At 45.3% G+C, this 23,036-nt stretch overlaps 1 protein-coding gene across 2 annotated transcripts; it reads left to right on the top strand.

The window, feature by feature from the left end:
* The first annotated feature begins 7,756 nt into the window (after positions 1–7,756).
* On the top strand, positions 7,757–21,599 carry LOC145513184 (uncharacterized). 2 transcript variants are annotated; one of them, XM_081508730.1, is made up of 2 exons: positions 7,757–14,311; positions 20,856–21,599. In XM_081508730.1, exon 1 carries the CDS (start codon positions 10,404–10,406, stop codon positions 10,968–10,970), a length of 567 nt encoding a protein of 188 aa, XP_081364856.1. In that variant the 5' UTR covers positions 7,757–10,403; the 3' UTR covers positions 10,971–14,311; positions 20,856–21,599. The 2 variants fall into 2 exon arrangements, with proteins under 2 accessions (XP_081364856.1, XP_081364857.1); XM_081508731.1 differs by having other exon boundaries at positions 20,904–21,599.
* Positions 21,600–23,036: the final 1,437 nt, after the last annotated feature.

Here is a 23,036-nt window from a genome sequence, read left to right on the forward strand (position 1 = left end):
AGTTGCTCAGCTAAAGTCTCTAGATTAGTGGAAGAAGGCAGACGTTTTAACAAGGAGTTCTTTTTGTATATATAGCAAGGCATTATTATGTATGTTACATAAATGAATTTTGATTTGTACCCAGTTGTAGGTACTATAATTAGATTGAACAGGAGTAACACAATATTGAGTAGAATCACAATCACAATCAAAAGGGAATCATTTCTTAACAAGTATATAGTTAGCAATTAATACAGGTTACAGAAGGTAAAGTCTTATTAGCATGTCCTTATAAAATGTCTGTTTCAAGTTTTTAGGTGCTCGCAACAAGTTTCCAGGTGTCTCGTAGTTTAGGCCCAATCTGTTTATTGATTTGAAGGCGAGGTGGGGAGATTTTTCTGTTAAGTCACTCAACAAGTCCTCTGTCATGGCAATGAATTCTTTCCCTAATTCTTTCCCCAAGGTTTTTGTAGTGTAACCATGGTTTACAATTCAAGCAACGTCCGAAAGTCTTTTTTGGGAGGCAGGGCAAAAGCCCAAGTTTGTCAGAATTCTGTTGGTCCCATGCACAAAGGAAGGACTTCATAACCTAGAGAAATGTTAATTAGTTTTTTCTTCTACTTCAGGATGTGAGGGCCCTTTAATGCTCTCAGGAGAAGGCATATGTATAGTCATTAGTAGAAACAATTGATCTTCTCTCCGTCCATTTTACCACCTGTAGTAAAAAGGGGGTTAGGTATGAATGATTAATTTGTCTTGGGTGAGGGGGTGGCACAAGCGACCAAGCTAAGCATGGCTAGGAAAATGTTTTCTGGATTCTGTGGCATTTCCTGTTGAGAGACCAAATTTTCAGCTCAATTAGTACGGGTTTTTATTTGTCCCCAAGTGGGGAGGTTATAAGGTTGATGTCGCCGAGGGCGGCGCTTCTTGGAGATCTTTAGAGCTGTCGTGGCCTGGATTGGAATTTCTTCCTCCTGGGGTTTTTGTTGTTTAGCCATGTGAGTTCGTTGGATCCATCTGGGGAGATACAAGAATACCCCTTTCCCTGTAAGATTAGTTTCCCAGATTTCCATTGTTTTGTTAACCTGTCTTGGTACCAAATGGGCAGAGGAAGAGAAGTGTCCTTCCTTTCCTCAAAATGTTTTTCTGCTCTAGTTAAAATATCTCTCTGTGGTAAATTTAAAAAATTTTTAAAATTTAAAACAAATAAAGCTGCATTCTAGGAAAGTCTGCCTTAGACAGGGGAGACAGTACTGTTCCTGTGTATTCCTCCTTTTTTAATTTTTAGAAAACATACACCAATCACCCCTGTCTCCAGACAGGCCATAAATTTTTCTGTACCTCTCAGAGTGTAACCTCGGGCTTATTGATTATTGGGCAATTGTTTAACTGTTTGAACACACAACACACAAATGATGGGATTACTGTGATTGCATTTACCCTTCCTAGTTTATGTAAGTCTCAAGGAACCTGGGGTGGTGAGTTCGGACATGCACACACGGGGCACAAAAGATCTTCACAAATGCTGGTCGGGGTCCTTGGCTAAGAGAAGACCCTGCCCTGGACCCGCCGCTGTAATAAACTGCACTCCACTACCTGCATTGTCCTGCTGAGTGAGTTTGTTTCCCAGAACTCGTGGCTACAACAATGTGAGTAAGAAATTGTTGTTGTAATTTATTTTGTACTAAATAGGGTTCCTCTCGTGCCTTTTGAGAAAGTGAACGAGGGTTATTTAAATCAGGATCTCTTTTTAAAGTATTAAATAGGTTATTTAATTGGTAATTAGCAATGCCTAAAGAAGGTCTTTTCCATGGGGATTTTCTTGATCCCTGTCTCCTGTACAATGTCACGAACCTCTGTCCATAGTTCATCAGGCACTCTGTCTATCAGGTCTAGTCCCTTAAATCTATTTGTCACTTCCACTGTATACTGATAAGGGATCTGATCTAGGTCATACCTGAATGGTCTAGTGGTTTTCCCTACTTTCTTCAATTTAAGTCTGAATTTGGCAATAAGCAGTTCATGATCTGAGCCACAGTCTGCTCCTGGTCTTGTTTTTGCTGACTGTATAGAGCTTCTCCATCTTTGGCTGCGAAGAATATAATCAATCTGATTTCGGTGTTGACCATCTGGTGATGTCCACGTGTAGAGTCTTCTCTTGTGTTGTTGGAATAAGGTGTTTGCTATTACCAGTGCGTTCTCGTGGCAAAACTCTATTAGCCTTTGCCCTGCTTCATTCTGTACTCCAAAGCCAAACTTGCCTGTTACGCCAGGTGTTTCTTGACTTCCTACTTTTGCATTCCAGTCCCCATGGAAAAGAAATGCAAAAAAGCAAAATGGCTGTCTCAGGAGGCCTTACAGCTAGCTGGGAAGAGAAGAGAAGCGAAAAGGAAAGGAGAAAAGGAAAGATATTCTCATCTGAATGCAGAGTTCCAAAGAATAGCAAGGAGAGATAAGAAAGCCTTCCTCAGCGATCAGTGCAAACAAATAGAGGAAAACAACAGATTGGGAAAGACTAGAGACCTCTTCAAGAAAATTAGAGATACCAAAGGAACATTTCATGCAAAGATAGGCTCGATAAAGGACAGAAATGGTATGGACCTAACAGAAGCAGAAGATATTAAGAAGAGGTGGCAAGAATACACAGAAGAACTGTCCAAAAAAGATCTTCACGACCCAGATAATCACGATGGTGTGATCACTCACCTAGAGCCAGACATCCTGGAATGTGAAGTCAGGTGGGCCTTAGAAAGCATCACTACGAACAAAGCTAGTGGAGGTGATGGAATTCCAGTTGAGCTATTTCAAATCCTCAAAGGTGATGCTGTGAAAGTGCTGCACTCGATATGCCAGCAAATTTGGAAAACTCAGCAGTGGCCACAGGACTGGAAGAGGTCAGTTTTCGTTCCAATCCCAAAGAAAGGCAATGCCAAAGAATGCTCAAACTACCGCACAATTGCACTCATCTCACATGCTAGTAAAGTAATGCTCAAAATTCTCCAAGCCAGGCTTCAGCAATACATGAACCGTGAACTTCCAGATGTTCAAGCTAGTTTTAGAAAAGGCAGAGGAACCAGAGATCAAATTGCCAGTATCCGCTGGATCATCAAAAAAGCAAGAGAGTTCCAGAAAAACATCTATTTCTGCTTTATTGACTATGCCAAAGCCTTTGACTGTGTGGATCACAATAAACTGTGGAAAATTCTGAAAGAGATGGGAATACCAGACCATCTGACCTGTCTCTTGAGAAACCTGTATGCAGGTCAGGAAGCAACAGTTCGAACTGGACATGGAACAACAGACTGGTTCCAAATAGGAAAAGGAGTACGTCAAGACTGTATATTGTCACCCTGCTTATTTAACTTATATGCAGAGTACATCATGAGAAACGCTGGGCTGGAAGAAACACAAGCTGGAATCGAGATTGCCGGGAGAAATATCAATAACCTCAGATATGCGGATGACACCACCCTTATGGCAGAAAGTGAAGAACTAAAGAGCCTCTTGATGAAGGTGAAGGAGGAGAGTGAAAAAGTTGGCTTAAAGCTCAATGTTCAGAAAACTAAGATCATGGCATCTGGTCCCATCACTCCATGGGAAATAGATGGGGAAACAGTGGAAACAGTGTCAGACTTTACTTTTTTGGGCTCCAGAATCACTGCTGATGGTGACTGCAGCCATGAAATTAAAAGACGCTTACTCCTTGGAAGGAAGGTTATGGCCAACCTAGATAGCATGTTTAAAAGCAGAGACATTACTTTGCCAACAAAGGTCCGTCTAGTCAAGACTATGGTTTTTCCAGTGGTCATGTATGGATGTGAGAGTTGGACGGTGAAGAAAGCTTAGTGCCGCAGAATTGATGCTTTTGAACTGTGGTGTTGGAGAAGACTCTTGAGAGTCCCTTGGACTGCAAGGAGATCCAATCAATCCATCCTAAAAGAGATCAATCCTGGGTGTTCATTGGAAGGTCTGATGTTGAAGCTGAAGCTCCAATACTTTGGGCACCTCATGCGAAGGGTTGACTCATTGGAAAAGACCCTAATGCTGGGTAGGATTGGGGGCAGGAGGAGAAGGGGACGACAGAGGATGAGATGGTTGGATGGGATCACCGACTCGATGAACATGGGTTTGGGTAGACTCCGGGAGTTGGTGATGGACAGAGAGGCCTGGCGTGCTGCAATTCATGGGGTCGCAGAGAGTCGGACACGACTGAGCGACTGAACTGAACTGAACTGAAAGAAGGTCTAATTTAATTTATATCACCTAAGGGCTTTAGCTATGTAGTATTGACACGTGGAACAAGATTTTTTAATATGTTTTAATTCCAGTTGTGTATCTATAAGTTTTTTAGCCGCCTGTAATTTCTTTTTTGTGAGGGGCCACTGCTCTGTCCAAATAGGCTTGTCATTTTTCCAAGTTATTTTAATAAATACATTGTTTGTTAAATGAGCAGTGGCCCCTAGGAAAAATGTGGAATGTAAATTTGAGTCTGCCATTGCATAAGTAAGTTTCTCCCTGTTAAATTAAGGGGTGTGTCTATCACATAAGGTTTTAATGTTGCAGATTGGCCTTCTGGTCCCTCACATGGATATATTTGAGTACTTTGATAAACCTCTTGTACTTTAGTTTGAGAAATTCCTGCAATTTGGCAAGAAATTTTTTGTACAGGCCAAGATTTGGGCCATAAATGTTTGGAAATGATAGTAATATTAGATCCAGTGTCAAGGAGACCAGAAAATTTTTTACCATTAATTTTGATATTTATATTTGGTTGGTCAAATTCAGATATTAATGATGTCCACAAGGATTGTTCTTGATCTGTACTGCCGAATCTGCCCGTTTGTACATCTTTAGAGGAGTTAATAGAAAGGTAAGGAAAAGGAAATAATTGAGCAATTTTGTCTCCCTTTTTGAATTGCCATAAAATCTGGGATGACATCACAATTTGAATTTCTCCTCTATAATCTGAATCAATTACTCTAGGGTGAACAGTAATTCCTTTAGATGTCAAACTATAGTGGCCAAGTAAAAGACTGAAAGTTTGTGGGGGCAGGGCTTCAAACAGTCTGGTAGGTATTGGAGAGGGGACTGTTTGAGGGTTTGAGGGAAAAGATGCAATTTGTCCCTGGTTAGTGTTGGAGGCAACCTGGGGGGTCCCCTGCTTGGAGTTTTTTGGAATAGTTTTCCCTTTAATGTTAAATTTAGATTTGCAATCTTTGGCCCAATGCATTCCTCTATGGTAGCGAGGGGAGATTTTGGGGGGTTTATTGTTAACCTTCTTAGAGCAATCCCTTTTTAAATGGCTCTTATCTCCACATGTAAAACATCTTTCATTTCTCTTTTCAAGGGCAGCAACCATTGTTTCAGCTAGCATTTGCATCTTTTGAGTTTCTGATCCTAGATTGTGACAAGCCTTCAAATAATCTATAATAGTCCCTGCCTCCCGAATAGGAGCAATGGCTTTTTGGCATTTTTGATTTGCATTTTCATAAGCAAGTAGTTTCTCTAGTTGTCTTTTAGCTTCTTCTCCAATTACAGTACGGGAAATAGCAGTTTGTAATCTAACTAGAAAATCAGCATACGTTTCATTAGGTCCTTGCAATATTTTAGTGTAGCTACCTGTAGGCTCCCCTTGAGGAATAATTCGCTCCCAAGCCTTAAGGGCCACTGTTTTTACTTCTTCATGCAACAAAGGAGGGCTCTGTATTTGAGAATGTGGGCAGTACATAGTTATAGCCTTTTTTATTTGTTGCATATGATAAAAGTTAATAGCCTTATATTGAGATATTAACGTGCCCTTGAGCGTCAGGATTTTTTAAAACTGGAAAAATGGAAAAACCATTGGTTTCAGAGACCTGTGATTGTAAAGCCAGCAATTTAGAAAGCCTCTGTCGTGAAGGAGAGTGGGCAGGTAGCAAATTTTTACAATTAGGAGTATGTGGTAAAAACTCATCATTGTTATTTAGAAAGGTGTTAATTTTAATGTCAAAAGGTGTCCTAGATGAGTCATTGCTAGAATCATTAAGTTTTAGCAAAGGAGCATCTTTTAAATTTGCATCTGCTGGCAGACGAGGAGCACTTGGAACAACCTAGGGAGGGTTTGTAAATATGTTGTTCCAATTGGGCCTTTTGTAAGTTTTTATCATTTAGTTTATGTTTCTGTAGTAAGTGTTCTGCCTGTTGTTGAATATCAGGAGGGCCAGGGTTACCTTGAAGTGGCAGAAGCATAGTTTCAATAGGAGCCCATAAAGGCCAGAAAGCTGTAGGAATGGTTTTTCCCTGCCTGGCGGCTCATTTAATACTCTTTTTGACCTGGTGCCAAATTTCTAAATCAATATTGCTTTCCTCAGGGAACCAAGGGTTACATTCAACCACTGTTTGAAGGCCAGTCTCTATTTCCTGGCGCAAAACTAAAATTCTCTGAGCTTTAAATAAGTTATAAAGTAAAAATAAGTGATAAAGTAAAGTAAAAAAGTGATTGGGCTTTCCCGCCGTTATATTTACATCCTCAGTATTTACCAACCTCAGTAGGCTTGCCGTTATATATATGTCCTTAATATTTACCAGCCTGAATAGGCTCGCCATTATACCCATGTCTTTAGTACTTACCCGCTTCAATAAGCTTTTCCAGGGTCACTTTCACTTTGCCCGACCTGCCACGTATTCCAAGCCCCTGTTCTGGCGCCAATTGATATGGTCCTTTAATGGACTGGAACTTGGGGGTACAGAGTCGACCGATAAGAAAGTGAAAGAAGGAAGAAAAGAGGCTGATATTCCCTGGTTTACACAGTATGCCAATATCACTCTAGGACAAAGAGCTAGCACCATCTACGTAGGCTCAGGGCGCCCTCTCGAAGAGGTCTTGAAAGCCCACGCAAGTAAGTAGACATGGTGGACACCTGTGCTCTGTGGAAGCAGCCTGAAAGGGAGAGGGAGAGAGGGAGAGAGAGAGCAAACGAAATGAAGGAAGACATAGGGACCAGTGCTCTGGTGGAGCAAAGGCATTTATTCATCATATTGTGGGCATATATGTACTGTCTTACAAGATAGCTTTTTTAGCAGAGATAGGGATCAAAAATCTTACAAGTTATCCAGGAAGCTGGAGGCTAGAATCATTTTCAAGGGAGGGGATTGTAAAAGTTACTTTCCATATCAGAAGGGAAGAGAGTTGTAAATGGCTGCAATTCACCGTATGGAGAAGCTATTTTCCATACAAACAAGATGCATAAATTCCTATTATTCTGGGAACTGTGTGCGGTTCCTCCAGCGCCTGTATTCAGGTGCTATGAGGAACAAAGGATTTATGCAAGACCAAAAGCAGCATACGGGGAGCCTTCTGATAAATGCTACCTTACATATCCTCAATATATTGACTCCTTTGCTCAATCTTACAACACACAGAAAGCAGAAATGTTCATACTCCTGTAATGTTTGTTCACATTTCCTTTCATCTTTGACTGAAGGTAGAGTCAAAACCTTCAGAAGGTTTGGTATGGTCAGAAATCCCTGGGTTTGTTCTTTTTTCCCTCTACAGTAAAGTTGTTATTCATATGAAATGCAAGTAGGTTATTTCTGGTAGTATTCCCAATATAGGCTCCGCCCAACCCTGATGGTTTTGAGTATGCAGAATATTCACATCATTCTAAAAGTCAAAACTACACAAAGTCAAGCCAGAAATATCAATACCCCACACGCCTCAACCCTGCACCCCATTTCCCACTTACTCTGGGAGGTAACCGACCTCAGTACTTTCTGCTTTAGCCTTCCAGTATTTCTTTTTTTGCAAAAATAACTATACATTTGCACATTTTTTTTATTACTTCTTAGCTCTTACACAAATGTAGCACATTTTATAATACTTTTTAGCACCTTCTTTTTCTCATATAACAATGTATCCCAGAGATTACTTCATAGCAGTTCACAAACATCTTCCTCCTTCTTTTCACATCTACCTAATCGTCGCCTGTGTGGCTCTTCCACTTTATTTTACCAATATCGTATCAGTTCAGTTCAGTCACTCAATCGTGTTTGACTCTTTGCGACCCCATGGACTGCAGCACACAGGGCCTCCCTGTCCATCACCAACTCCCGGAGTTTACTCAAACTCATGTCCATTGAGTCAGCGATGCCATCCAACCATCTCATCCTCTGTCGTCCCCTTCTCCTCCCACCTTCAATCTTTCCCAGCGTCAGGGTCTTTTCCAGTGAGTCAGCTCTTCACATCAGGTGGCCAAAATATTGGAGTTTCAGCTTCAGCATCAGTCCTTCCAATGAATATTCAGGACTGATCTCCTTTAGGATGGACTGGTTGGATCTCCTTGCAGCCCAAGGGACTCTCAAGAGTCTTCTCCAACACCACAGTTCAAAATCATCAACTCTTCGGCGCTCAGCTTTCTTTATAGTCCAACTCTCACATCCATACATGACTACTGAAAAAACCATAGCTTTGACTAGACAGACTTTTGTTGGCAAAGTAATGTCTCTGCTTTTTAATATGCTGTCTAGGTTGGTCATAGCTTTTCTTCCAATGAGCAAGCATCTTTTAATTTCATGGCTGCAATCACCATCTGCAGTGATTTTAGAGCCCCCAAAAATAAAGTCTGCCACTTTTACATTGTTTCCCCATCTATTTGCCATGAAGTGATGGGACCAGATGCCATGATCTTAGTTTTCTGAATGTTGAGCCTTAAGCCAACTTTTTCACTCTCCTCTTTCACCTTTATCAAGAGGTTCTTTAGTTCTTCTTCACTTCCTGCCATAAGGGTGGTGTCATCTGCACGTCTGAGGTTATTGATATTTCTCCTGGCAATCTTGATTCCAGCTTGTGCTTCATCCAGTCCAGTGTTTCTCATGATGTACTCTGCATATAAGTTAAATAAGCAGGGTGACAATATACAGCCTTGACGTACTCCTTCTCCTATTTGGAACCAGTTTGTTGTTCCATGTCCAGTTCGAACTGTTGCTTCCTGACCTGCATACAGGTTTCTCATGAGGCAGGTCAGATGGTCTGTTATTCTGGGGATTGAACCCAGGTCTCCTGCATGGCAAGCAGATGCTTTACCCTCTAAGCCACCAGGGAAGCCCCCCAATAACATGTGGGTATCATTTAAATGCAGTCTTACAGTTGCAATTAAATAGTGTTACAATGAGTAATCTTGTACATGTATATTTTTGTAGAAATTCTTAAATGGAAAAAGCAAGGTACATAATAAACATAATAAGATGCTTAATACCATCTGTGTTTGGTTAGAAGAAAAGGTATACCTGCATACACATATAGACTCACTTTTGGTGGGTATTCAGTGGGGAGATTCACTTTTTCTATTTCTGCATCATTCACATTTTTTATAATGAGTATATAACTTATTGTATATATTTTAAACTTAAGAAGTTCCATGTAACCCAAAGTAATTTTTAAAAATTGATTTATCACTATCTTGGCAAATTGGCTTAATCTACCTCCATCTAGGTTTATCATCTGTAAAAAAATGATCCGTCCTTATTAGAAGATCAATATGTGAAAGACTTTCAAAAGGTTATTAAAACTTTTAGATTATCACATTTGATCACTTGATAAAGTTGTATCAAGTAGAAAAAAAGCATTTCAGAAACATTTTGCATACTGAAGACTCTTGTAGTGACCCAACAACTCCAGGTAGGAAGCAGTTAACACACATCTCATGTGAATGAACTATTTTTAGACGATTAGCTTATTATATGTTATCGTTAAATCTAAGCTGTACAGATGTCATTTATTTACTGTCTCAAAGGAGTCCGCTGAATGACAGTGGTCTCAGGAGTGCACACCCGTCCATTTTGCTGGACAACAGGATCTCCGTCAGGGAAGGCCCGACATCCCCTCTCACTGCGGCGCCAGTGGACTGCAATGGGGGTGACAGACCGAGGGGGTGCCCTTACTCTTGGTTGTCTGACTTCCTCACTGCCCCACAGGCGCCAGGGAGAGATCAGGCCCAACAAGGGGTTCTAGACGGTGACCCAGAACAAAAGCTAGACTCAGTTATCTTCCAGAAAAGAAGCCTGCAGCCCCAATCCCTCTGGAATCTTAACAACTGAGGCGTGCAGGCTCAGCAAAGCACGAATAACCGAACCAAATGACCAGGAGTCAGTAGTCCTCCCTCTGGGCCTGTTGTGTGGACCCTCTTCTGACCCAAACCTTGGTTAATGCCTGATTCAAGTACCTGTTGCCATGAAATTTAATCTAACCAAAAAGGACTATTTCTGAGCTCCCCTGCCTATACCAGGCCCTGTCCCTTGTAAAAGCAAGAGACAGCACAGCAGTAGAAACTACATTGTCTATATTCACTCAAGAGCCTCTCCCTCTCGGAGGACACCTGGCCAAGGCAACACCACCAATCCAACTCAGGCTGACACAGGCCAGCAGGGTGCTGGGGCACTCCGCGTCCATGAGGCACTCCGCGTCGGTGGGGCACTCTGCGACCGTGGGGCACTCCGCGTCCGTGATGCTCTCCGCGACCGTGAGGCACTCCGCGTCCGTGATGCTCTCCGCGACCATGAGGCACTCCGCGACCGTGATGCTCTCCGCGACCGTGATGCTCTCCGCGACCGTGAGGCACTCCGCGTCCGTGGGCCACTCCGCGACCGTGATGCTCTCCGCGACCGTGATGCTCTCCGCGACCGTGAGGCACTCCGCGACCGTGATGCTCTCCGCGACCGTGATGCTCTCCGCGACCGTGAGGCACTCCGCGACCGTGAGGCACTCCGCGTCCATGGGGCACAGCGCGTCCGTGGGGCACTCCGGGTCAATGACGCACTCCGCATTCGTGGGGCACACCGCATCCGTGAGGCACACTGCGTCAGTGGGGCACACCACGTCAATGGGGCACTCGCTCTGCCACGCGCCAGCACAGGGTCAGGCCAGGGCCTCACCAGGGCCCCAGGCCAGCATGCGCCCAAGAGCACAGCGCACCCGTCTCCTTTCCCACTTCATTCCTCCTTTGGCGTCTCCTTGATCCACTGCCAGGTAAAACATGCTAGTGTTTTACAAACACGAGTCTCTAGACGTTTCATCTTAATCGGCACTTCACAAATAAGGTTACGCTTCCTAGAAGTATGAATTACATGAAATGGAAAAGTTGCAAACCCGTACTTTGAAATCAAGATTTCATAGAAGTCGATTTTCAACTCCATCGCCGCAGACAGCCACCTGCGCCCGGGCGGGCAGGGCCACGGGCGGCGCCGCGGCCGCTGATGCGCTGCCTCTGGCCAAGGAGCCCTTCCGCCATCCTCGGCGGCTTCCCGGTCCTTGGACCACCGACAGCAACCGGTGCAGCATCACGTCTGTCAGCAACGGGGGCCGTGCTCCCACTCAGCCAAGCAGCAGAGCCCAAGAATTCACACTAGACAGAGGAAATCAAGGGTGTCATTCCACCGTGCTCAGGGCGCAGGACGAAGGAGAAAAGGCTGAAACACAGAATGGTAATTGTTCACTCAGCAAACGTTTCAGGACTTACTGAGTTCCAGACACGCTGCTAGGTGTAACACAGCAGTGAAGACAAACGAGGACGTCCCTGCCTTTACACAACTGACATCTGAGACAGAGACACAAGCAGCCGATATACAAACAAACTAAGTAACAGAGCTAACAGGACGGTCACTGGGGCACACTCAAAGTACGGCAGTCAGACAGGAGACGTCCGAAAAGACCTGGGTGACAAAGAACCAGCTACGGGAGGTCGGAAAGCAGCAGCGTGTGCGAAGGCCTGGAGAGACGGAGCCTGAGGAGTCAGCACAGAAGAGGGGACAGTGTGTGCACAGCACGTGAGAGGGGGCCACCTGAGGCCGCGCCGGAGGGGCAGAGCCCAACCACACGGGGGCTCCAGGATCACCATGAGCAGCAGGGCAGACTCCAAGTGCAAAGGAAAACACTAAAGCAGGGGGATGACACAAGCTGCTCCGTTTCTCCAGGATGAGGCTGGCTCCACAGAAGGCTCCCAGGAGGACAGGAAGAGCAGAGGTGAGCCAGGAAACTGTCGCAGTTCTCAGGAAAATGCCAGGGTGGCTCAGATGAGGATGGAGGCAGCGGAGTCAGAGAAACGACTGGATCGTTTGGGAAACAGAGATGACAGAACTTGTTTGCCAACAACTGGATGCTAAAATGGGAAAAACGGAGAAATAAGGATGAAGGCCAGGTCTGTGGGTTTAACAACTGCGCGAGAAGAATCAGACACGGACGGAGGCTGTGAGGGTGTGTGTGAGAACGGTGGAAGGTTCCAGTCAGAGTCAACAGCCGGAGACCCAGCAGGCAGCACCGGGCGACACGGAGCAGCTGGTGCCCAAGCCTGAGACTGCCGTCTCTGAGGTGCCCGGAGCACGAGCAGGGACTGGACCCGCCCCCAGCGCACAGCAGCACAGAGGGGGTGGGCAGACCACCTGCCCAGCCCCACTCCCTCCCACCAATCACCCCACCCTCACCCCACTCAGGGACCAGCCTGCTCTCCTCCGCAGGAGCCACCAAAGGAAACTGCTACTGGTTCTCACGCTCTCACGTCTCAGCCCGACTCCCAAGAAAGCTGTGGCTGAATGTCTATTGATTAACGAGTCCTAGAACCCACTTTAACACCGAGGGACCTGGCTTGGAGGCCGCAGCTTCCGTGAACCCTGGGCAGCGGCAGGCACTGACCAAGGAGACTCTGCTATTTGGTCCAGTACCACAGGCTGCATATGACCAAGGCAGGTTTTTAACAGAATTAACCCAATGGCAAAACAGAGAACTTTTCAAGCTTCAAGAAACTGAAGACAGACCTCCTGGCAGACCACAGAGTCGCAGAAGCACAGGAAGAGGCAGCCTTAGGAGCAGAGGGGGCGACGAGCAGACATCAGGGCAGCACGTGGTGAGCAAACCCCTCCACCTCCACCACAACGCCGCCATCAGCCCGAACCGTCAAGGCCAAGGTATCGACGCTCGTCCGTCAGGGGACTCTCGGATCCGTGACGGAAGCAGGCACAGACCGTGTCCCAAGAGAAATCCCAGGCAGCCAGGGACCAGCCATCCTGGCCACCTTGTGTCCCACCGTGCCTCAGGTCCCTGTCAAACTCTGCCTCAAGATAGAAGGTTGTCCACACAGCTCGTCCTGCTGTAAGCCCATCGCCACAGGAGTAATTCGCTCCCAAGCTCCAGTCCCTCTCTGCTCTCCTCCCCTTCAAACATCTCCACTGCACCCTCTAGAACTTCCTTTCTGAAGTCATTCACCCTCCCCTTTCAGACAGGCTGGAACCTGAGACCTGGGAACCTTTCCGGCAATGCTTATACCCGGACGTCTCCTTGAACAACAAAATATAAAGAAAGCATGTGTTCCTGCATGCTCAGTCGTGTCAGACTCTTCCATCCCGGAGACTGTAGCATGCCAGGCTCCTCCATCCATGGAATTTTTCAGACAAGAATACTGGAATGCGTTACCATTTCCTACTCTAGGGCATCTTCCCAATCCAGGGATCAAACCCACGTCTCTTAGGTCTCGTGCACTCACAGGAGGATTCTATACCACAGCACCCCCAGAAGAAACTATAAAGGACTAAAAATAACAGTGTGCCTGTGCATCTGGGGCTAATTATGGAGAAGATACAAAAAGACCAAAAAAGCCTAACTGCCACCTTTGAAGGGCCAGGAGCAAAAGCAGGGCCCTGCACATCGCACCACCAAAGGGGCAGGCAGACTCCTTCAGCCAGCCCTCCAACAGGGCCACTGGACCTTCCCCTACTCTCACATCATAGAAGGAACAGGCTGCGCCCTCTCAGGGAGCAAGCAAGCAAGGGAAACTGTTAACTTGTGGTTCCCTTTGGCTGCAGCAGGGACCCGATAAAGCCACGCCTGCATTTCTTGTCCGGCCTCTAGTCAATTTCCATTGATCAAGGAGGCCAGAGAACCTGGTTGGTAACACACATTGTGGTGACACCACCAAGTGACCACAAAGGGACAAATGTACCCTTTCCAGGGGAGGATCTGGGTACCCCCAGGACCCACATGCAGCTTCTCCATGGGTGACAAGTGGCTGCCTGAAGCTCCTGTTTCAACGTCACCACGTTTGGTAAGTCTGCCCCAACTGGCCTCCGTTTCTTGCTGATCTCTCAGAGGAGAGTCCCGCACACTGACGGGGCCCCAGAACCTGCCCAGCTCCAGATCCCACCCGATCCATCCTCATCACTCCAGCAGAGCCTCAAGTCACCCTCGATGTGGCAGGCAGGAGAACTGAACTTCCTGTAGACCTGGAGCTGCCCGCTCTGCTCTGACTTGGCCAGCTGGCCTCTCTCCAACCATGACTGTACTGCGGCGGGAGTTGATGTACAGCCAAAGGTAAGCTGATTCACGCCTCCCCTTGCCTGTGGAACCAGGTCCGTTATTGTTACTCACTCCTTTTTGTATTAATATATGCCAGGATGCACTGTCCTCCTCCTCAAGAGAGATCTGCTAAATAAATTGAGAGCTAGTATGTTCTTAGGACAGAGTGAAGTCCAAGGAGGTAGAGAATTCAAACAGAGATTGCATCTCCCAGTAGCCGCAGATAACCCACCTGCTGGTCATCAAAATATTTCCCAAGACATCCCCCAAGAAATTAGAAAACAAGCAGATCCTGAAGTCTGGGACACCTCTGGGCCAGGAAGACCAAAATGTGTTCTCCCAATAAAATAAGGTTAAGGTCTGGGGGAAAAAACTCTTAGAGAAGACAATATCAAAAAAAAAAAAAAGAAAAGACAATATCCTTTAAAGCCTAAGCGGAATCCAGTAACTGCTCATGGTCCTAAAACACAGACTCATTAGGCCCTGCCAAACCCCTTACAACACCTCGAGCCTGCCCGCTCAGAATCTTCACGGGAAGTGCCGGTTTGTTGAGGACTTACAAGCGGTGAATGAGCAGTCATCCCTATTCACCCACTGCTGCCCAATCCTGCACCCTCCCAACTCGAGACAGGAGCGCTAGGAATTTCTTTGGACTGGACTTCAAAGATGCATTTTCCTGTATTTCCCTACATCCAGACTCTCAATATCCTTTTGCCTTTGAATGGAAGGACACTGATACCCTGAAGGCTACCCGGTACACCTGGACAGTGCTTCCTCGGGGTGCTGTGGATGGCCTCCGTGTTTTTGGAAATGCATTAGCAAGCGAACTGAGCTTTGAGAACAGAACTCTGCCACAATATGTTTATGATTAATGATACGTAGTGAAACCAAACAAGATTCAGATCAAAATAGGACTGTTAGGGTCCTAAACTTTCAGCCAAAAAAGAGCTATAAAGTTTCCCCAAACAAGGCTCAAAAGATTTCACGACAAGCAGTTCAATATTTAGGATTTGTTTTCACCTTAAGGGCATACGCTCTGGCCACAGACTGAAAAACAGCAATTAATGCATCACCATCTCCAGCCACAAACAGGCAGCCCAGAAGCTTTCTCAGGATGGCTGGGTTCTGTCATATCTGTATTCCCAATTATGGCCTTGAAGCAAAATCCCTGTAAGAGGCTCTCAAGGGAGAAGAAAGGGGACCCCTTTGATGGAATAGGGATCACCAGGCGCCCTTGAAACTCTATAAAGACTGAGTACAGACCAGCACTGGGGCTTCCAAATCTGGACAAGCCCCTTACCCTGAGTGGGTAAGTCATGGGTAATTCATGAGTGGTCAGGAAAAGGATTAGGAGTCCTGAAACAAAACCTGGGACCAGATCAGAGGCCAGTGACTGACTTTTCAAAACAGCTAGATTCAGTGACCCTGGGATGGCCAAGCTGTCTGCAGGCAGCTCCAGCCCGAGCCATGCTGGTTAATAAAGCTTCCAAGCTTACCCTGGGACAACATGTAGATGCACCTCATCAAGTCCAGTCTGTGCTGGAAGTCAAACGACATACTGGTTGACTGAAGGAAGGTTAACACATTATCAGGTTCTGCTAATGGACACCCCTGACATCACCTTAAAGGTATGCCAACCCCTGAAAGCAGCAACTCTGCTTCCAGCAGTCAAGAGTGGAGACTCAGTGCGTCAGTGTATAGAGACCATAGAACAAACTTACTCCAGCAAATCCAGTCTTCTAGATGAATCTTTTGACAGCCCTGAGGGCTAATGGTTTACTAATGGGAGTAGTTTTATAGAGAGGGGAACTCAAAAGGGGGAGTATTACAGAGTTAGTCTAGATGAAGTCATGGAAACCAAGGCTCTGCCACCCAGGACATCAGTCCAGGAGGTGGAACTAACTGCATTGATGAGCCCTTTACAACTGGGGAAGGATAAGAAATTAAATATTTTCAGTGACTTTAAATATGGGTCCCATGTGCTACATGCTCATATGCCAGTGGGAAAGCAAAAGGAACATTAACTGTTAGAAATACCCGCCGAAACATAAAGATTTGAGTCTGGATCTTTTAGAAGAGTGCAGCTCTTGACTCAGGGAGCAGGAATCCACTGCAGGGGCCATCAGAGGGATGGGTCTTTGTGAGCCAAGAGAACAGCAATGCTGATCAAATGCAAACCAGGGAGCTTGACGGCAGGAGTGTAAGTGAGTTACAACCCTAGAGATTGGCCCCCCAGCCTCCCCGAGCCACCCCCAGGATTCCCCAGAGGAAAAAGAACATGCTGAGAAATGGGGCTATGAGAAAGGAACCACCAGCTGGTCTATAAAGGAGAACAAGGTGCTAATCCCTGAGGCCCATCAATGGAAACTCTCTAAGAGCTGACATGATGCCACCCACTATGGGAGGGATGCACTAATGGAATGCTGGCCTGTGATTACGTCCCTTAATAACCCCTAGGCCCATCCAATTCTCCCTTCCTCACTCGGACCAATTCAACACTGAGGGACATGTCCAGGGGAAGACTAGATTTCACCCAAATGCCCCCACGATCAGGATATAAATATCTTCTGGTGCTCGTTGATACTTCCATGGATGAGTGAAGCCTTTCCCGCACAATCTAAAAAGGCTATGGAAGTCTGTAGGTTCCTTTTAAAAGAAATAATTCCTCGATTTGGATTTCCAAAGTGCCTCTAGAGCAACAAAGGGCCCTCTTTTATAGCCAAAATCACACAGTGGTTCACAACAACCCTAGGGATAAACGACAAGCCTCTGGTCGCATCCAGCCCTCAGGGAAGGGAAAGAAAATGAACCATACTTTAAAGGAACCTTAGCAACGTTCTGCCAAGAAGCTCATCAACCCTAGACCAACTTGCATCCCATTGTACTCCTCAGGGAAAATGTAGCCCCTAGGAGTGGTCTAAGGCTTAGCCCATTTAAAATGACTTACGGGACTTACCTGGTGGTCCAGTGGTTAAGAATCCGCCTGCCAATGCAGGCGACATGGGTTTGATCCTTGGTCTGGGAAGACCCCACGTGGCATGGGGCAACTAAGCCCATGTGCCCCAGCTACTGAAGTGCCCCTGCCTTAGAGCCTGTGCTCTGCAATAAGAAGCCACAGCAATGGGAAGCCTGCCACCCGCGACTAGACAGTAGCCCCTGATCACCATGACTAGAGAGCCCACGTGCAGCAATGAAGACCCAACATAGCCAAAACTAAAAAAGTGAAAGCCCAGGCACCACCACAAGGAGGAGCCCTGCCTGCTGTAACAACAGGAAGTCGGTGCACAGCAGTGAAGAGCCAGCACAACCAAAAATAAATTACACACAAATAAATAAAAGTTTAAAAGACGATTACTCTAAAAATAAATAAAATTACCCATGGATTCCTATACACCAACAATGGAAGATCAGAAAGAGAAATTAAGGAAACAATCCCATTTACCATCATATTAAAAAGAATAAAATATCTAGGAGTAAACCTACCTAAGGAGGCAAAAGACCTATACTCTGAAAACTGTAAGATGCTGATGAAAAAAATCAAAGATGACAGAAACAGATGGAAAGATATACCATGGTCTTGGATTGGAAGAACCAATATTGATTCTTTATTTAATCCAACTCAAAATGGCTTAAAGACCTAAATGTAAGGCCAGATACTATAAAACTATGAGGAAAAAAAACATAGGTAGAATAGTCTCTGATATAAATGACAACACTTATCATTTGTGATCTACCTTTTAGAGTAATGAAAATAAAAGTAAAAATAAACAAATAGGACCTAATTAAACTTAAATCCTTTTGTACAGCAAAAAAGTGAAAGTGTAAGTTGTTCAGTCATGTCCAACACTTTGCAGAATACTGGAGTGGGTTGTCATTCCCTTCTCCAGGGGATCTTCCTGACCCAGGGATCGAACCCAGGTCTCCTGCATTGCAGGCAGATCCTTTACCATCTGAGCCACCAGGGAAGCCCAAAGGAAACCATAAACAAAATGAAAAGAAAATCCACAAAATGGGAGAAAATATTTGCAAACAAAGCGAACAAAAGGGATCAAACTCCAAAATATACAAGCAGCCCATGCAGATCAGTATCACAAACAACCCAATTAAAAAATATGTCGAAGACTTAAACAGACATTTCTCCAAAGACAGACAGACAGATGGCCAAAAAGCACATGAAAAGATGCACATCACTAATTATTAGAGAGATGCAAAACAAAACTACAATGAGGTATCATGTCACACAAGTCAGAATGGCCATCATCAAAAACTCTACGAACACCGAATGCTAGAGAGGATGTAGAGGAAAGGGAACCCCCTTACCCCTGCAAACACATCACCAAAGAGGCCGGCAGACCACTTAAGCCCCTCCTCCAGCCCGACCCCTGGACCCACTCCTACGCTCACCTCATGTAACAACAGCATTGCCACCAATAAAGGGAAGCTGCTACATGCTTTCACTCCCTCCTGGTGCAGCCTGGCCTGAATTTCTTGTCTGGCCTCTTTTCAATTTCTATTGATGAAAGAGGCCAAGAACCCTGGCTGGTAACACCTTCACTGATGCTCTCTCCATCCGCTGTCTCAATGGAGACGCAGCTCTCCTGAGGGCATCGTCAGTCACGTGGCCAGCCCTGTCCCATGGGCCTCACCATCAAGAGGTACGGTTGGTGTCCTCTTGTTTCTGAACCATTACCACTCGGTCATCCTTGAAAAAGACCCTGTTCCTCTGTGGCGTAAGCTAGCAGGCACCCCTACCTAGCTCCAGGCTACTTCCTGTTAAGCACAGGCACATCTGTGTTATATCCCAGTTCTGAACCCATAATATCAGTCCTCCCCTGACCTTTGATTCCATCCCTTCTTTTACTTGGGCTTCCCTGGTGACTCAGACAGTGAAGAATCTGCCTGCAATGCAGGAGACCAAGGTTATTGGCTGTGCTGGGTTTTAATGAAACACAGGGAATTTCGATCTTCATTGTGGCATGCAGTACCTTTTAGTTGCGGCCTGTGGGAGCTTGTTCTCTGAACCCAGGGCCTCTGCACTGGGAGTGCAGTCCTACCTACTGGGACACCAGGCCCTCCTCTCTTCCTTCACTGGAGCAGATAACCTGTCTCATCTCATTCCCTCACCCTCCGGTAAACCTCCTCGCATCTGCAGCCCTGTCTTCCCCCGAAGGGTCTCACAAGGCCCCGCCTCGGCCAAGACGCAGGCGGACAGAGGGCTGAGTCTTTCGGAGCCGTCCTGGACGGCCCTCAGCCCCCGGCGATTCCTGCAGGTACAGCGGGCCCGTCAACGGAGGCCTCTCCGCAGGCGGGGGTGGGGTGGGGTGCCGGGCCTTGGCTCCTGCCTCCAGGCGACCAGGTGAGTCGCCAAGACTGATCCCCGGTTGTCCGCCGCCCAAGGACGCTCTTGATTAGTTACTAAGTCGGCTCTCACTCTTTTGCGACCTCTTGCACTGTAGCTCACCAAGCTCCTCTGTCCACAGGCTTTCCCAGGCAAGCATACTGGAGCAGGTTGTCATTTCCTTCTCCAGGGGATCTTCCCGACCCACGGGTGGAACCCGTGTCTCCTGTATTGCAGGTGGATTGTTTACCACTAGGCCACTTGGGAAGCCCCAAAACATTCTAGTCAGGGCTTGAAGAAGGTTCTTTGGACTTCCCTGGGGGTCCAGTGGTTAAGAATCCACCTGCCAACGCAGGGGACACAGGTTGGATCCCAGGGAAGGGAAGTTCCCACAGGATGGGGAGCAACTAAGCTTGTGGTCCACAACTACTGAAACCCCACACTCTAGAGCAGGTGCTCTGCAGCAAGAGAAGCCCCGCAACTAGAGAAATCCACTGCAACCAGAGAAAGCCACGCCTCAGCAACGAAGACCCAATGCAGCTAAAAATTTAAAAGAGAGAGATTTCAAATGCACTGCAAAGTTGAAAGCATCTTGCACCAAAATACCTAGGCTACATACATACATACACACAGTCCCTCAGTCGTGTCCGACTCTTTGCAACCCCATGGACTGTAGCCCGCCAGACTCCTCTGTCCATGAGATTGTCCAGGCAAGAATACTGGAGTGGGTTGCCATTTCCTCCTCCAGGGATCATACCGGCATCCTCTGTGTCTCCTGCAGTGGCAGGTGGATGCTTACCACTGAGCCACCTGAGAAGCCCACACTACTAGATATAAGACAGACAATCAACAAGGACTTACTGAATAGCACAGGGAACTCAATATTCTATAATAACCTATATGAGAAAAGAATCTGAAAAAGAATGAATACACGTATATGTATAACCGAATAACTTTGCTGTACACCTGAAACTAACACAACGTTGTAAATCAACTATACTCCAGTAAACTTTTATTTTTTTATTTTTTTATTTTTTTCCAGTAAACTTTTAAAATAAATCAATTGACCATAAGTTTAGCTCTTTATTTCTAGGGTGTCTATTCTGTTCCCTTGATCTATAGATCTATCTTTTCTCCATACCACGTAGTTATGTTTATTATAGTTTCATAGCAAGTTTTGAAATCCGGTAGTATAAGTTCTCCCATTTTTTTCTTTTTCAGATTTGTCTTGGTTATTCTGACTCCTTTCCCTTTCCATATACATTTTAGGACCTAGTTCTCACTCAAAAGAAAAAAAGAAAGAGGGACTTCCCTGGTAGCGCACTGATTAAGAATCTGCCTGCCAATGCAGGAGACATGAGTTTGATCCCTGGTCCAGGAAGATCACACACGCCACGAGGCAGCTGAGCTCCTGAGACAACTACTGAAGCCCACATGCTCTAGAGCACATGCTCCAAAATAAGAGGAGCCACCGCAATGAGGAGCCCATGCACCACAGCTGGAGAAAGCCGGAGGACACAACGATGACCCAGTGCAGCGAAAAATAGTAATAAATAAAATTGCTGTCCTTTAAAAAAAAAGGCTGTGGGATTTTGATAGGAATTGCATTGAATCAGTAGATGAATCTGGAAGTAACTGGTATCTTAACAATATTCAGTTGTTTAATCCATAAGTGTGAAATGTCTCTCCATCTATTTAGGTCATCTTTCATTTCTCTCAGTAATGCTCTTTAGTCTTATGCATTTAGGTCTATACTTTTTATGTTGTTGTGAATGGAAATATTTTGTCAACTTTATTTTTGTATTACTTATTGCTGGTTTATACAAATACAATTGATTTTTATGTATTTATTTTGTATTCTGAGAACTTTGTCCTAGTTTTTTTTTTGTAAAAATTGCCTAGCATTTTCTACATACAGCATCATATCATTTGCAAATAAAGCCCATCTTACTTTTTCCTTTCCAATCTGGATACCTTTGTTTTTCTTGCACTAATTGCACATTCAACAGTATAGTGTTGAGTGGAAGTGGTGAGAGTAGACAGCCTTGCCTTATTTCTGCTCTTAACTGGGGAACACATTTAGTCTTTCACCATTAAGTACAATGTTAGCTGTAGTGTTTTCATAGGGGCTGTATGAATTTGCTAGGTTGCCATAACAAGGTACCACAGACTGAGTGGCTTAAACAACGGAAATGTATTTACTCACAGTTCTGGAGGCTAGAAAGCCAAGATCAAGACATCAACAGGATTGGTTTATTTTGAAGTCTCTCCTAGGCTTTTTGTTGTTGTTTAGTTGCTAAGTGGTGTCTGACCCTTTTGCGACTCCATGCAGTGCAGCCCACCAGGCTCCTCTGTCCATGGGATTTTCCAGGCAAGAATCCTGGAGTGGGTTGCCATTTCCTTTTCCAGGGGATCTTCCTGACCCAGGGATTGGACCTGTGTCTCCTGCATTGAAGGCGGATTCTTTACTGCTGAGCCACCAGGGAAACCTCTCCTAGGCTTACGATGGCCATTTTCTGTCTTTGAGGGGTTTTCCCTCTGGTATGTGTATCCTAACCTCCTCTTCTTATAAGAGCACCAGTCATATTGAGTTGAGACTTACCCAATGACTCCTTTAACCTTATTTACCTCTTTAAAAACTCTATCTCCAAATGCAGTTACATCTTGAAGGATTAGTATTTCAAGATATAAATTTGGGGGAATGCAAATCATATAAGCCTATAACTGGGGCCCTTTATCAAGATAAGAAATTTCCTTTCTATTCCTAGTCTATTGAGAATCTTCATACAGAATGGGTTTGGGATTTTTTCAAATGCTCTTTCTGTGCCTTTGAAAGGATCATGAGTTTCGTCCTTTTTTCTGTCAATGCAGGGCGAGCGTGCTCAGTCATTCTTTGTGACCCCATGGACTGTAGCCACCAGGCTCCTTTGTCCATGGAATTTCACAGGCAAGAATACTGAAGTGGGCTGCTATTTCCTACTGCAGGGGATCTTCCCAACCCAGGGATCAAACCCGCATCTCTTACTCCTACACTGGCAGATGGATTCTTTACCTCTGCGCTACCTGGGAAGTCCTTCTGTTAACACAATACATTAATTGACTTTTCCATTTTAAAGCAACCTTGTATTCCTACAATAAATCCTACCTGGTCATGATGTTTACCCTTTTATACAATGCTAGATTTTTATAATATTTCATTAAGGATTTTTGTGTCTGTATTCATGAGTGATCTTGATCTATAGTTTTTTTGGAGATGTCTTTGGCTTTGGTAGCAGGATAACATTGATCTTGTAAGATGAGCTGGAAAATCCTCCTCTTCTGCTTTCTGGAAATGTTTATACATGATTGGTATTATTTTGACCTAAAATATTGATAGAATTCCCCAGTAAAGTTACTTGCACT

The sequence above is a fragment of the Giraffa tippelskirchi genome, chromosome 7 (genome assembly GCF_054371585.1).
Source record: "Giraffa tippelskirchi isolate mGirTip1 chromosome 7, T2T-mGirTip1v1.2.pri, whole genome shotgun sequence".
Lineage (NCBI taxonomy): Eukaryota > Metazoa > Chordata > Mammalia > Artiodactyla > Giraffidae > Giraffa > Giraffa tippelskirchi.